Source organism: Perissodus microlepis, chromosome 11 (genome assembly GCF_051167445.1).
Source record: "Perissodus microlepis isolate ML-2025 ecotype Zambia chromosome 11, ASM5116744v1, whole genome shotgun sequence".
Lineage (NCBI taxonomy): Eukaryota > Metazoa > Chordata > Actinopteri > Cichliformes > Cichlidae > Perissodus > Perissodus microlepis.
The window spans coordinates 29,827,769-29,842,363 of record NC_140471.1 but is presented as its reverse complement, the minus strand read 5'-3'; the positions used below and the strand labels follow the sequence as shown (position 1 = coordinate 29,842,363).

Here is a 14,595-nt window from a genome sequence, read left to right as displayed (position 1 = left end):
CAAAGTGACCCCATCGATTGAGCAACAAGAGTTTTCTCAATACACTATCAATGCACCAGTCGCTGCCAGTTGATGTGAAAGAAGTGGGCAGTGTTGAGTGATTAGAAGATCAGTGGCAGGTGGAGTAGAAGGGCATTTTTAAAAGTGGCGGTGTGGAAGAGAAGACTGGACAAGGAGTAAAAACTAGTTTGACACAACAGCCATGGGCTAAAATTCAAACTACAGGGGGAAAGTGAGGACTGACTGACTGTCAGTAAGCCTGGAAAGCAGAATACAGGCAAAGTCAACTTTAGGTTTGGACATGAGTGAAAGCAAACTGCACTTAGTGTTGGTTTTCTGCTTCCTGTGCAGATCTGACACCTCAGACTGCTTCAAAATAGACCCTCACAACCTTGGCTTGTGAGTAATCTAACATGAGAGATTGCATCCTTGTTGAACCAGTACACTCAATACACTTTCCTCAATACTGAAAAGCATATTGAGAATTACCTTCTAGGGACCTCTAGGGCTGCCACAAATGATTATTTTGATAGTCGACTAGTCACCGATTATTCTTGCGATTAGTCGACTAATCAGATCATGCATCCATTGGACGTAAAGCATACAGATTATTGCAGCAGCATGCATCTGCTCTTATATAACTATCATTAGCTTACAGCTTTAAGTGTTTAAGGTATGTGAAACTAAAAATAAAGACAAGATGATAGTTTATTAAACTTTTAATGAAATTTCAAGTTTGAAGCAAACCGAAAACAAATATAACAAAATAGCATTTTGTGCTCAGTCCTCACAACTATATTGAACTTTGGGACTATATAGTCAGTATAGCAATCTACACGAGATTATTGTTCATAGCCAGGAAAGTTAGCTTTTCTACATGTTCTGCAGAAAGGCTTGCTCTCTTTTGAGAGCAGATGTTCCCTGCTGTGGAGAAGATCCGCTCCGATGGGGTGGAGGTTGCAGGAATGCACAGAAAAGATTAAGCTAGCTTTGATAGTGTGGGGAAACGTCCCTCATTTTCGTAGTCAAAGGAGCTTGCAAAGAAAAGCGTCTGGACTTCTTTAAGTTTACTTGAAGACGTTTCACCTCTCATCCGAGAAGCTTCTTCAGTTGAAGAAGCTTCAACTTGGACATCTTGGTCCTCCTTAGATGCTTCTTCCTCATTGTCACCCTGACTGTCTGTGTCAGACTCAAGGAGGTTGTCCAGAGCAGTCTTTTCAGTTCTACCTGAACCATTGGCCGTCTGCACTTTTTCATGCTCATGTGTCCCAGCATTTCCTTCTTTGACAGCAAGCACTTCAACAGTCCCCTGCACTCTGATGACATCTTCAGGAGCCAAAAACTTCAACTTTCTGTATCTGGGTTCCAAGGCAGCTGCGAGAATGACAGGGTTTTCTTTGTCTGCTGAGAAAGTACATATACTCCCCCATCTCTGTGTTATGCCTTTTTCTGCACTGGCAATGAAAGATTTTCCTGAGCTCGTCTCCAGTTGGCTTTGGTGTACAGCCCAGTGCCAAACCTTGCTTCAGTTCTTCAAGCAGCACCCACTGCTCTGGCTTCAAGTCGAAGTAGTGTTTCCCCCTTGGCGTTACCTCGGGATCTGAAAGAGTGGCAGTGAGAGGCCAGCGCTGTTCGAGGAGTCTCTCTATCATGTGGAATGTACTATTCCATCTTGTACTGACATCTTGGATCAGTGTATTTTTCTTCACATTCATTTGCTCCTGTTTCATTTTTAGTCTTGTACTAGCCAGCTCGCTTCTCTTAAAGTGCTCCACTAGCTGCCTAGCAGCACCTAGTGCTCTGCTGATGGTGGTTTCTTTGAGAGCAGTATTGACTATGAGCTGGAGTGTGTGTCCAGCACAGCGGATAGAGGCCCATCCATGTTTTTCTTCAAGCAGTCGCATTGCTGCCACCATATTGGAACCACTGTCATGTACTACTGCTTTTATTTTGGCAGGCAAGATGTCAAACTTTGTTAGCACCTCTTCCATCCATGTCACTATATTGGCACCAGTATGCCTCTCCTCAAGAGGCATGGTATCAAGGATGAAGCTCTTCATCTTCCAATCTTCACTCAGGAAATGGCAAGACACACCAAGGTAGGCCTCTGTTGCACGACTGGTCCAGACATCAGCAGTCAGGGTGAAGAAACCTTTGACACCACCAAGGGTCTGCTTTACCTAAAGATATGAGATGATTTGGAACAATAGTAAGCATTAGGGAAATATATTACAGTATATTTTTTCATTATTAATAATGCTTGTCAGTTTATGCATTAAGATTTAAATTTACCAATTGAATAATTCAGTTACATCAAATACAGTTACGTATGTTAAACAATAAACATTCAACATATTAGTAAAAAACAAAAAAAACAAAAAAACAACAACTTTCCATTACATGCTTTAACCAAGATTAATTTATTGGTTGCTCAGTCAGCAAGCTCTTAATATTATTTCATCATGAAATGTATTAAATTCTAATACAAATTGCTATTTTGTGTTTGTGGTGTGAGAGAGTGGAGAGAAAGAGAGACCAACCTTCTCAAAGGTAGCATCATATTTCTTTTCCATCAATTTGGTGAAGTGGGATTGGCCTGGTAGGTAGTTATCATGGTAATCTGGGTTGAACTGCTTGATCATCTCTTTGAAACCTTGATCATCAACCATAGACAGGGGTCTCATGTCCGTCACCAACATGTTCAAGATTGATTCAGTCAGGACATCTGCTTGCCGAGGTGTTGCCGATGTTGTTGGCTTGGTGACAAAGTCGTCCATTGAAGACGAACGTATTTTTTTAGCAGTCCTGTATAAGCAATAATAAGTAGTCCTCTCAGCGTTAATCTCGTCAATACGACGTTAACGCGGCAAATCCCCGTTAGCGCGATAACGCGGTGCGAGGGCTGCACGGCACTGACTAACGGGGATTTGCCGCGTTAATGCGGTTATGGCGTTAACATCATATTAACGAGATTAACGCTGACAGCACAAATAATTAGCAGCTTGCTGTTTACGATAATGTTAGCAGCTAACTAGCCAATTAGCTTACCGAGACGACTGTACCACTTCGTCGTCGGATGCCACGACGTGCTTCCTTTTTAGATGCTCGTGCATCGCTGTTGTACTGCCATGGAAGGGAAGTTCCATTTTGCAGATTTTGCATTGGACCTTCTTTTCTTTTGTTTGGTCAAAATGCTCCTAGACTTTCGAGTTCCGTTTCCAAGTAGCCATGATAACGGAGACTGCTTCTTCTTCTTCGTCTTTGGCGTTTAACGGTATCCTTGTAGGTGCATTTCCGCCATCTTCTGTTTCAGTCTGTTATTACACTCTTAAATCCTACTGTTATTCCTGCACCTTTCAGGATTTTACGGCATTTTAACGATGCGTCGACTATTAAATTAGGCGTCGACGATTTTGATAGTCGACGTAATCGTGACTAGTCGACTAATCGTGGCAGCCCTAGGGACCTCTAATACCAGAAAATATAAACTCGTAGGTGTTAAAAGAAATCTAAAGTTGATCATAACTTTTAGTAAATCTTATGTACTGTTATTGACCACATAAAAGTTCAGCGCACAACAAAACAAGAACTGTCGCACCAAAATGCTATTTGGTGAGAACATCTGTCTTTTAGCCACACCCAATTTCTATGGAATTTTCTAAAAAGTGTGGAGTGCTAAACAAGCATTGTGCACTCTGAATGCTGACTAGAAACTAGCTTTTTGTTCTTCAACCTTAAATGTATATATATTACATTACTTACCACTTTTCTGTTATGCACAGTATATAAGCGAACAATAACATCTTGTTTATTTTCAGTATGTTTACTTTAAATAAACAGTTATTACCCATGCACAATGACACCAGAGCCTGAATTTAACACAAGTGGCATATAAAAGAATTTATCATGGATGTGATTCTGTTTGGTTTGAAAACAAGGAAGTATTTAAAGTTATGAGGATTTGAACAGTTGCTTTGCTGTAGTTTGTTTACTGAATGTTTTTGTTTTTACTTCCTGGATTTTTATTTTTTTTTTGCTGTTGTGCTTTGAAGCTTTGTCTCTCATGCAAATTAGATGACTGTGATGAAACTATAGAGATAAATGTCTGAGAAGTTCCCCTTGTTTGTATAGTGGACAAACAAGGCTCTCTAACACTAAACAGAAAGGTCACTTCTTTTCAGTTAGAAAAGTGTATCAGACTAGATTTTCATGGACTGTGTTCATCAGACTGGCTTTAGTTTGTTTTTCAGTTTCAAGAAAAATGTGTCAGCTGTATCTGGGACATGGTCTGAACACGTTATCCAGATTAAATTATGTTTAATGCTTGATAGTCAGTGTTTTCTTTGCATTTTTCAAATGCGCTTTTTTTTTGTTTGTTTTTCTCTTGAAATTCTTGGGTTTTCGAGGTGCTTTAATGGCTTGGCAGTGACTTACAAGAGAGGTAACAACAGGGCAAGTTTAATTTCCTTAAACAGCAACTTTATAAGCTGTGAGGTTAATAAAGGTCAGGAGTTAAAAGCTACACCATCCTTTAGAAGGTTATGACAAATAAAGATGGATAGCAGCATGTGTAATTACTAATGCTGAGGCTTCTACTTTCTCCCCAAAGGAAATTCGCCACAAATTAAATTGCCAGAAATAACAGGAATATGCATAAACATCTATAACATAGACTCATTGCCTTGCTTGAAGGATGATCAATCACTAGAACATGGGGTTGTTCACCAAAGGCCCGTTTTGAACTGTTTTTTTTTTTTCCTTTTAAAATACAATATTAAAAAACAAACGCACACATTTTGACGTTTTTAAGATGACTGATTTACTTGACAAGAGGAATATTTAGGTAAGTAGGGGAGTCTTCAAATGGTATAAGATTTTATCCTTTTTTGACAGTGAGTAAGCACAGGATTGATTTTTGCTTCTAAAGAAGCACTAGAGTTGTATTTGTCAGTTTTTGCAACCGCCTGTTCCTAGTTTGTTTTGACTTAAATTGCTAAAGACTTTTTTTCTTTTGATCAGGATGCAAGACAAAAGTTCCGCTCAGTTCTGGTGGAGGCCACAGTGAAGCTGGATGAACTGATGAAGAAGATCGGCAAGGCAATAGAGGAGTCCAAACCTTATTGGGAGGCTCGCAGACTGGCCCGACAGGTCAGTGAGCAATGGAGGATGCAGTAAGCATTCAAAACTGTCTGTAAGCACAGTTGGGCAACTCAAACTAATCAGTTGAGTTCAAGTCAAGCCTTAGGTGTGGTTAAAGCAAGCCTTGGGTATCGACTTGGTTCAAAGCCAATTGCAAGGCTATTAGGTTTTAGCAGTGGCCAATAAAACAGGATTGCATCCTGTGATTTTTCCCTTCCTGGCTTTTACACAGCTAGTCTATACAGACGTACACATATACAGAATGTTTAGTTATGCATGACCTGCTGGTTGCTTTTTCTTTTGGGGGGCATGTCTCTTGCTATACATTTGCTTTGAAAAGCAGGTTCAATCTCAGCAAGTTTCCTATCAGCAACCATTGATGTATAAAATAGAAAGACCTGGTCAGGCCTCAGAAAGCTTTTAATTAGTTTGAATTTGAAATAAGCACTGAGTAAGTCGGAGTGAAAAACATTGTTCCATTGTCTACTGGTGTTCAAGCCTGATTGTGTGCACCAGTATTTATCTTTTTTTTCCCTATCCTCTCCTGCCTTTAATGGTTTCATCTTCAGTACTCTTAAAGTGACACCTGGTAATTGCATTCCTTTGTGTAGCTTTCTGGTCTTTGTTTTAATGTGTTTAAAGAGATAAAAAGGGAGGCGAGTGTGACATGCAGACTAATTTCAGACTACATTTTCAGTTCCCCTTTTAGCTGAGCCTCTGTAAAATGTGTGTATGTGTAAATAAAGGGGAAGAAGCCACCTACACATCTTGATAAGAGCCCATACAGCTGTAAGTGCATATTTAGGCAGCAGTGAGACTCAAAAGACTTTATTGTGCAGTTTTATAGGATTCTACTTAAGACACAGGTCTTACTGTCATGCTGTCAGTATTTATCTGTTCACATATCTGTAGATATGTGTTTGAAGGTTAACTTTTCACAGTGTGGTGAAATTTTAGCAATTTTGAAAGAGCTTCTGTAAAGTGACACTGTAGCTAGACTTCCCATTTTTTAGCATTATGACCTTAAACTAGGTTCTCTGAGAGCTGAGAGCGTTTCTGCTACTATTATGACAAAGGTCATATGGAAAAGTTTGTAGCAAAAAATATCAATTCCTAGAAGAATTTAGTAACATCCAGATGTGCTGCAAAGAGTAAAATATACTGCGGATTAGGTCAATGATGTGAAATATTCCGTAGAAATGGCTTGCAGTTTCTTGTTAACATTAATGCAATCTAGGGTACCAAGGTTCCCCTGTCAGTTACTCATTTTAAACCTTTTTGGCAAGGAAACACTGCATGTTGCTATTAGGAATAAATGCACAAACACAAAAGTAAAGTATGAGATAAATATGTCAGGTATTTGTACAGAAGTGGCACCTTTGGCAGTCTTGCCAATTTTGGTCCTTGGGGGAACTGAGATGAGACTTCCCCGCACGTGATCGTTCTAGTTCCCTTTTACCTGTCCACTCACCTGCTAGCACAGTTTTACTTTGGTCTTCTCTGCTTGTTTACTTTCACTTTTTAACTGTGCATGAGCAAAAGAACGGTTATCAAAAGGCTATATTCACAATGAGTGCTTTTCTTGTGTCCCTAGAAAGGTCACGTGTTGAGAGTAGAATTTAAAAAGCTGAGGCCGGTTAGATGGTTATTCAGGAATGAAAAGTGACAGGGTAGAGAATCTGAAATGCAGAAGATCATGAGTGAGCAAGGGTTTGTGCTTTTCCTCTAGAGGGAAAAAAATACTTCAATTTTTATCCACTCTTCCTCCTTTATTACGCTGTAAGAGAGACTATCGGAGAAGTTGTGTACAAATACACTCAGCGAGACCACACCACTCTTTCTGCTTGGTCAGCCAGCCGATGATAACTCGATACTGGCCTGACAAAAATAATCGGTTAAAGTTTGTGAGGGGCTTTTGGTTTGGCTCGTGACTTGCTAAAGATGACCCAGTTGTGGTATGCTTGGTGAGAGAAACTGTCCTCTAACTTAAAGAAAGAAAAGTAGCCTTTACTTTGTGAAGCATTTTCCCTTCTGTTCTGAGGAAAACATGTTTCAAAGTGACTGATCTGGACTGCTGTCCTCATTAAGATAGTGGGTCACCCAAATTTTATTTAGTGGTGGCACAAGGCTGTATAACTGGAGTGCGTTTTTGTTGTTGTTTTTTGTTTTGTTGTTTTGTTTCTTCCCCCATGTAGCATGCACATGTAGAAGAAAGAGATTGGCCATAAATGCCTCCTACTTAGGTTAAAGCAATTTGCACTTTACTGTTTTCCAATTTTCTCTCTATTAAGTCATGACATTAATGTCCTTCTTCTAAATGGCTTTAATTATCTGATTTTCGCTTGCCAGCTTAATTTAATTGAACAGTGTGACTATGTCTGTATATGGATAGCAGTGCAAAGTTCCTGTTATTTGATTGTTTACATTTTTTTATTAACACACTGTGCTCACGCTTCTCTAAACGTGTTTGTGTTTGGAACATGTTATTCAAGGGGGGCTTGAAATGCTAATTTATCTCAACAATCCAGGTTTTCTCAGCAGGTCTGATGTTAGAAAACGGTGACTTTGAAATCCCAGCCAGCTTGTCTAAGCCCAGTGTAGCTGAATCCACTGCCATAAACATTTTCTGTCTGTTGTAGCAAAGTGTGCTTGCTCTGTAAGTGCCTCCCAGGACATGCTTAGTTGTTGTTATGTTTCGTATCAACAGTAGAGGATAAACATTTTGCTCTTTCAGTAAGCCAGTTCTGGTTTTGCTCTTAGGTCTTTTCATCACATGTCACATTCTGTTCCACCCTTGTACCCTGCCTTTCTCTTTGTCTTTACTGCAGTCACAAGACAGAGCACAAGAGTTTCTTACTTGCAATAATTAATTGCACTTGTCTGCACCTGAGCATATAAAGGTAAAGCTTTGCCTGCAGTGATTCTGTGAAGTAAAGCTTTGGATAAGATTTTTGGCACATAACTCCACTTTGGGTGTTTGTCAGGCTTATGATAAATCTTTAATTGTTACGTTTGTGTGTGTGTGTGTGTGTGTGTGTGTGTGTGTGTGTGTGTGTGTGTGTGTGTGTGTGTGTGTGTGTGTGTGTGTGTGTGTGTGTGTGTGTGTGTGCGCACACATGCAATTGCCTATTTTATTCAGGTAAGACTGTGAATGCATTTCATACTTCCACTAAATAGCGGGTTGTTTGATCTGATTTAATGAACAGAACATCCTGTTGAGCTGACTGTGACTTGGTGGGAAATAAACAAAAACCCTTAAATTTCCCAACAAGTCTGTTCATCTTGGCTTTCTGTTCATAGTAAGTCTCTCTCATTAAGTGCCACTCACCCTTGAAACCATTGAGGCCTTTACAAGACTGTACAATCCGTCAGCTTCCTGTGGTCTAATGTCGACATTATAAGTACTTTCCAGTATAGACTGTGATCATAGATTTATTTTCTAAATAGATGGTGAGGAAAAAAGCTGCTGAAGCCAAAATAGAAAGCTGCTGAAGCCTTTTAAAAGCAGCTGCTTATTCGAAGCTGTGAACACTTTTTTTTTTTCTCTCTCTTTTTTTGTTTTGAGGGTATCTAACCTCTCTAATGAAGCTGTCGAATCATGCAAATGGGTTCTGACACAGTTGGGCAAAACTCTTGCACCATTCCCTTGATGTCATTTACTTTAATCACTTGCCAACTAAAAATATCTCAAATTAAAGAAGCATGCTGGGACTCATTGTCACTGTCCTCGGGTAGCCTTCCATCGCTCACGCTACGCCCACTTCTCAGTACAGCAGAGTGTGATGTTTGGCTTCTGCTCAGCAGAGGTTTAATGATGTAATTGGTGTTTTCAACACATCCTGCTTATATCTGTTTGGGAGGGAGCTTCGATACACAGCCTTGTTTCTTTAGTTGTTTCATTGCTTTCTTTCTTTTGTAATTCTTTCTTTTCTTCTTCCTTCATTACACCTTTTCTTGTTTATTGCATAACAAATGCATCATTTTTACTTCCTGTATTGCTGTCCTTTCTGCATCTTTTGAATTCGTCCTTTCAGGGTTTTTTCTTTCTTTTTTAACTTTTCTAGTCTTCACCCCTCTGGGCACGTTTCCTTTCCTTTTATTGTCATGTTGTATTTCTACTTAATGTTTCCTTTGTACACCTGATTGTTTTCCTTGGCCCTTCTCATTTTCCATCTCACACTCTCTCTCTTTGCTTTCGGCTGTCTTCTCTTATACGATTTCTTCATGTTATTTCAGGTTTGCCCTTTCTCCGTCATCAGTGTGTACACAACATTTGTCCTGACTTACTGCTTTGTTTTCCTGTTCACAAAATACTTGTCTTTCTCTCCATCAAACCCCCCCCCCCCCCCCCCCCCACACACACACACACACACACACACACACACACACACACACACACACACACACACACTCAGTTTGATAAGAAACAAATTATTTGCCATATTAGATAAGTAGTACCAGCACCCAGGGAGAAACAGTATTGGCTGATGGGTGTGACCTTGACTGTAGATAGAAGAGAAAATAGAAAACCAGAACTCAAAGTGTTAGACAATCTATATTTGCATGTAAGGCATCATGCTGGCAGCTAATGATTCATGAATGAGTAATTATGCAGGAGAACAATAAGAGTTTCCCCACTGTGTTCCCCAAGATTTGAACAATCCTTCAAAGTTAAGTTGGAAAAGATAAATTAAAAGCCTTTGCAAATACTTCTAAGGTTGTGTCAATGTTATTTTAAAGGGTTTGAGGTAGACCCCCCCCAACAAATCAGCAAATTTGATCAACTCTTAATGTTAAGAATGCGTGTGCACTAAGGCAGCATCTTATTTGTTGACCCAGTGACATTGTTAGTTATGAATTGCAGCAGACATGATGGCTGTTTGGAAATTGTTCAGTTGTATGAGTGTCTCATTAGGGAAAAGTACTGCATTACTTTACTTTAGTTATTCTGATTGCAGGCTGCAATGTTGCTGTTATATGTACTTTTACAGTCTATCCAATTTTGATCAAGCAGAACTCTTTCCTTCAAGAAAACTTGTGGCAGAGAAGGTAAATATTGTATGAATCATACTTCTGACCTTCCTGTTAGAGAACAGTGTCTCCAGATGTTAACTTAAATAACATTTAGGTCCTTGTTTTCCTCTTGATCTCACTGGGAAAGGTTTGTCAGGTGGTCCAGAAAGAAAGGGGGGGGGGGAAGAAAAGTAGATGTCCGTACTCGTGACTTCAATGCTAATCTGAGAAGTGGGTCATGGCGACAAAGCTAAAAAGTTTGCAAAGTGATGGGTCAAGCTCACATCCGTTCAAAGACGCAGGTTTTTAAGTGCTGACTGTGTGTGTGTGTGTGTGTGTGTGTGTGTGTGTGTGTGTGTGTGTGTGTGTGTGTGTGTGTGTGTGTGTGTGTGTGTGTGTGTGTGTGTGTGTGTGTGTGTTTTAAACATTATGAAATATGCATTGGGCCTGCTATATATTCCACTTCACCTCTCAAGACTCAGCAGGAGACTGAAGTGAGCATATGCAAATATCTCACGTCATACTGCTAATACAGCATGTGAACGGGATGTCTTTGGTGTTTCTTGAACACAGGCATTTGAAAGCTTAAAGTGCTTTTTTCATTATTCTTTGACAATCCCCTTTTCAATTGTGGATATTGCATTTTGAAGCCAAACCACTTGTCCTTGCTGGTTATTTTGTCTATTAATGGGGGTGAAGAGCAGCAGTGGCTCTCTCTGTGTTATGAGGGAGCATTAAAGTGGATGACTCAGTTTCTCCTCATCAGTGTGGCAACTGCAGATTCTGATTGAAACCAGCAGCCCACTCAGCCTGCTGCACCACACTGTGTGTTTGCAGGTCTGCTGATCTTGGTTGTAGAGAAAGGAGCAGTTCTTTGACTGTAAATCTGAAAGACTGGAAGGCAGTTTGAGAATAAGATGGGAATGTACAGGATTTAGATAAGGGAGGAAGGAAGAGAGGAGTAAATTTGCAGATAAAAGGATGCTTTCTTGTGATGTGACTGATGCACTGATTCAAGACAAGTCTGCATCCAGTCGGCAGGTGAATAATTGGAGCAAATCCAGAGGTGAAAATCTGACAAAATCTCACAGGTCGGAATTTATTCCCTAATAACTGGGCAATATGAAACACACTTTGTGATGCATTACTATGATATATAAACCACGACCATGTCGTCAAGTTTTTGCCCACAGGGGATCGTCTAGATTGTCTTGGGCGTTATTCTAATATTGTAATGTATTAGGGTGTTTACTGGTGCTGTGGGAATCTCATAGAGTTCATACAGATCGTCTCGGTTTGAACAGATGTCAGGACTTAACAAGCACATTGCTGGCTGTTGAGAGGATGCTGTGCTAGACTTGGAGTGGAAAATTTAACCCAGTTGAAAGAGAAGTACTGAGATTGTTTGGAGGAAGGCGAGCACAAAGAAGGAGAGGTAGTCAGCAAGAAAGTTCACGCTTTGCTTAATGGATGTGATTTGTTTTGACTGTCTCAGCGGTGAGCAACAAAACCTGTCCAACATGTCTTCCAGTCCCATTAGCCGGATGTGGCTCGGTGAAAGACTGTGGAGGAGTGGAGGGTTGATACTGAAGGGTTTGCAGCCGCTGATCAAATGCTTCAAGGTTGAGGTGAGGCAGTAGGGGATCCTGCAAAATGTATTTTGCTGAAATTAAAATGTTATGTGTGATGTACACAGATGCATTGATATGCTAATTATTTCCTCACCTCATTGATTAAACGTCAAGTCACATCAGAGGGACACAACAAGGCAGTCTTTGTGAAACAGGGCGTACTAGAAATGTGTTGATGGGAACTTAAGAGGATGGCGTTTCATTCGTACTGCATAGCTTTCTGACATTTATTTTCTTTGGATTATTCTTACTTGCTAGAGTCTGTGTCTAGAGGCGTTAGGATTAGGAGAGCTGCTCCTGTTATAGTTTTTTTTCTTAAGGATAGTAGTTAAGTTGTCATGTTTAATATGACACTATGTAATACCATATAACTGGCTTCAGGAAGCTTCATGGAAATCTCTTGACAAACATAATCTCTGATAGCAGTGGTTTTAGCTATAATGTTATGTAATTTGAAACAAGAGAAAAAAAAGTTTAGGGCAGTGACTCATAGATGTCCCCACATTTCTTGTCAACTTATCTTCTTTCCTTCCCTTTTCTCTTTTTATCATCCTCCCTCTCTGCCTCACTAGTGTGAATTGCTTTTGGCAAGCAATGCAGGCGCACACGGGATGGTGATGAGCGATGAAGTCAAATTTATGGATGGGTGAATTGAAAGAGAAGGATTTGGGTTTTCTGGGAGAGGGGTTGCGGCAGCAGAGGAAGCTGCTGCAAGGTCAAAGCCATCTGGTCTTGTTTTGACCACCTGGGACTCTGTGTGTGCGTGTGTATGTGCACGTGCATGTGTATGTTATTGCATAACAACTATTGCAAGGATGTCACTGAGCAGCTCTGACAGAGTTTTTTGTAGATGGGAGGATTTCCTTTTGTACTTTTGGCAATGACTCAATAGGAGCAAACAGGTGTGTTATCATGTGTTTACATGCATTTATGTGTCTGTGCTTTTCGCTAACCTTTCTACAGAAATGCAGAACAGAAATTACAAAAAAGAGAAGCAGACTTTTATTTTAATATTTATGTTACCGTACACGTTGGACTGAACATGAACTACTTTTGTAAAAGAGGTAGGTATACCAAATCTGACATATCTCCGCCCCCGCAAATACCTTTCCATTAGCATAAATGACTTGACCATCAAGTAGCATCTGGCACATCAGCAATGCCAATAGCAATACCAACATAAATGACTACATATACCTTAACAGCATCAGCACATGACTCCTCAAGTGTCCTTATTCAAGCCTTGTTTGTAGCTGATAACTAGCTTTGTTATTTGAGCCAATTTGGAAGAGTAAAGAGATGCAGAGAGGCGTCCAAAATGCACACTAACGAGACGTTATTACTTTAGGAAGCAGCAAACACGGTGTACAGTTCACTCATGACCAGTGTTGGTCAAGTTACTTGAAAAAAGTAATCAGTAACTAATTACTGATTACTTCCCCCAAAAAGTAATCCCGTTACTTTACTGATTACTTATTTTCAAAAGTAATTAATTACTTAGTTACTTTTTAAAAACACGATTTACAACCTGAATAGGTGATAAAGTGATAGATCTTTCAGCCCAGTTCTACTTTTTCTGCATAATCCATCATACAAAATGTAATCAAATGGAAAAGTCTCCTTTTTTAAAACTTGTTTTATCAGTTTTAATCTTTTAACTTTATGCATCAAGCAAAAATTTAATTATATGCACCATTCTCTGACTTGAAGAAATTTGTTTAACATTTAAACCTATTTTCTGCACATTCCTGCACATAAAATAAAATATTTTTTGTGTTTACACTCAGTCTTTCAAATAGATGCAAGTAAAACACAGCAGAAAATAAATAAAGTCAAAGACTAGCGGTCCTGTTGCTCTATTTTCACCTGTAAAGCAGGCGGAGGTTTACCCTGGTGCAGGCCCGCAGCGGTCAGTGGAAGAATCCGCGAGTTTCTCTGTGAATTTCCCATTACCTCGTAGCGCACTCGGTGCTTGTTTAGGGTTTTTTTCGCTGTAAAAAGAAGTTTTCTTCCCACGCACAACGGACGCTAATGTTTTTGTCACTTTTTATGGAATCAAACTCAAAGTAAGGTCAGTACTTCCACGCTTTAAACGCTGCACGCTCATACTCTCTCCCGCACTCATATATGATCCATTGTTGATCTGCACACAGCTGTTGTCACGAACGTCGCACTCGCTTACGTCATTGTCATGAGACATTCTCGCAAAAAAATCACGGTTTTAGTAACGCGGTAACGCAGCGTTCCTACGGGAAAGTAACGGTAATCTAATTACCGTTTTTGCAATAGTAATTCCTTACTTTACTTTTTTCAAGTAACGAGTAATCAGATTACAGTAAAAAGCAAACCCTGGTTAAAACTTGTCCCTTTGAACACACGACAGCAGCCATCTATCTACCCCTGTTCATATCTGGGTTAAATTGCACGTGTCAGACCGTGAAGTGGACATCAGAGGCTTAGGTTTCCTCCCTGCTGCTGAAGTCATCTGTTTAGCCCCAAAGCTCTCACGTTTATCTAGGCCAGTCACAGTTCGTTCCCCCTCTCCTGGTATAAACAGCAACATCAGATAGATGGCTGAGGTTAGTCAGGCGTACAGAGACATAAAGGATGTCATGTTTACAGCATTCTTGCGCTCTTCAGCCGGCATCTTTAATAGATGCCATTGTCCCAGATTGTGCTTCTCCTTTAGAGAAAATTAATTGCCAGGCTTGATGGAGCGGCACAGATAAAAATAATCAGATTTCCTGGAAAGCTGGCTGAATCAGGTCACTTTGAAAACAGATTCTGTCTTGTGCATTCCCAAACCTTTTTT

At 40.0% G+C, this 14,595-nt stretch overlaps 2 protein-coding genes across 2 annotated transcripts in view; one reads left to right on the top strand and one right to left on the bottom strand.

The window, feature by feature from the left end:
- The window catches only part of sh3bp5b (SH3-domain binding protein 5b (BTK-associated)), a 35,056-nt gene that overhangs the window by 3,970 nt on the left and 16,491 nt on the right, over window positions 1-14,595 (top strand). The window contains exon 3 of the mRNA XM_084944004.1: window positions 5,020-5,148. Coding sequence (XP_084800130.1) covers window positions 5,020-5,148 — 129 coding nt within the window. The remainder of the gene's footprint in view (window positions 1-5,019; window positions 5,149-14,595) is intronic.
- LOC146378176 (E3 SUMO-protein ligase ZBED1-like) lies at window positions 251-2,734 on the bottom strand. The gene is made up of 4 exons (XM_084944282.1): window positions 2,541-2,734; window positions 1,505-2,180; window positions 1,127-1,374; window positions 251-259 (listed from the first exon to the last, which is right to left on the bottom strand). Exons 1-4 carry the CDS (start codon window positions 2,697-2,699, stop codon window positions 251-253), a joined length of 1,092 nt encoding a protein of 363 aa, XP_084800408.1. The 5' UTR covers window positions 2,700-2,734.

Coding starts and splice junctions, on each gene's coding strand:
- LOC146378176 (XM_084944282.1), bottom strand. CDS start 2,699: ATGTTGGTGACGGACATGAGACCCCTGTCTATGGTTGATGATCAAGGT. Junction 2,181..2,540: donor ATGATGCTACCTTTGAGAAG/GTTGGTCTCTCT, acceptor TCATATCTTTAG/GTAAAGCAGACCCTTGGTGG. Junction 1,375..1,504: donor GCAAGGTTTGGCACTGGGCT/GTACACCAAAGC, acceptor TCATTCTCGCAG/CTGCCTTGGAACCCAGATAC.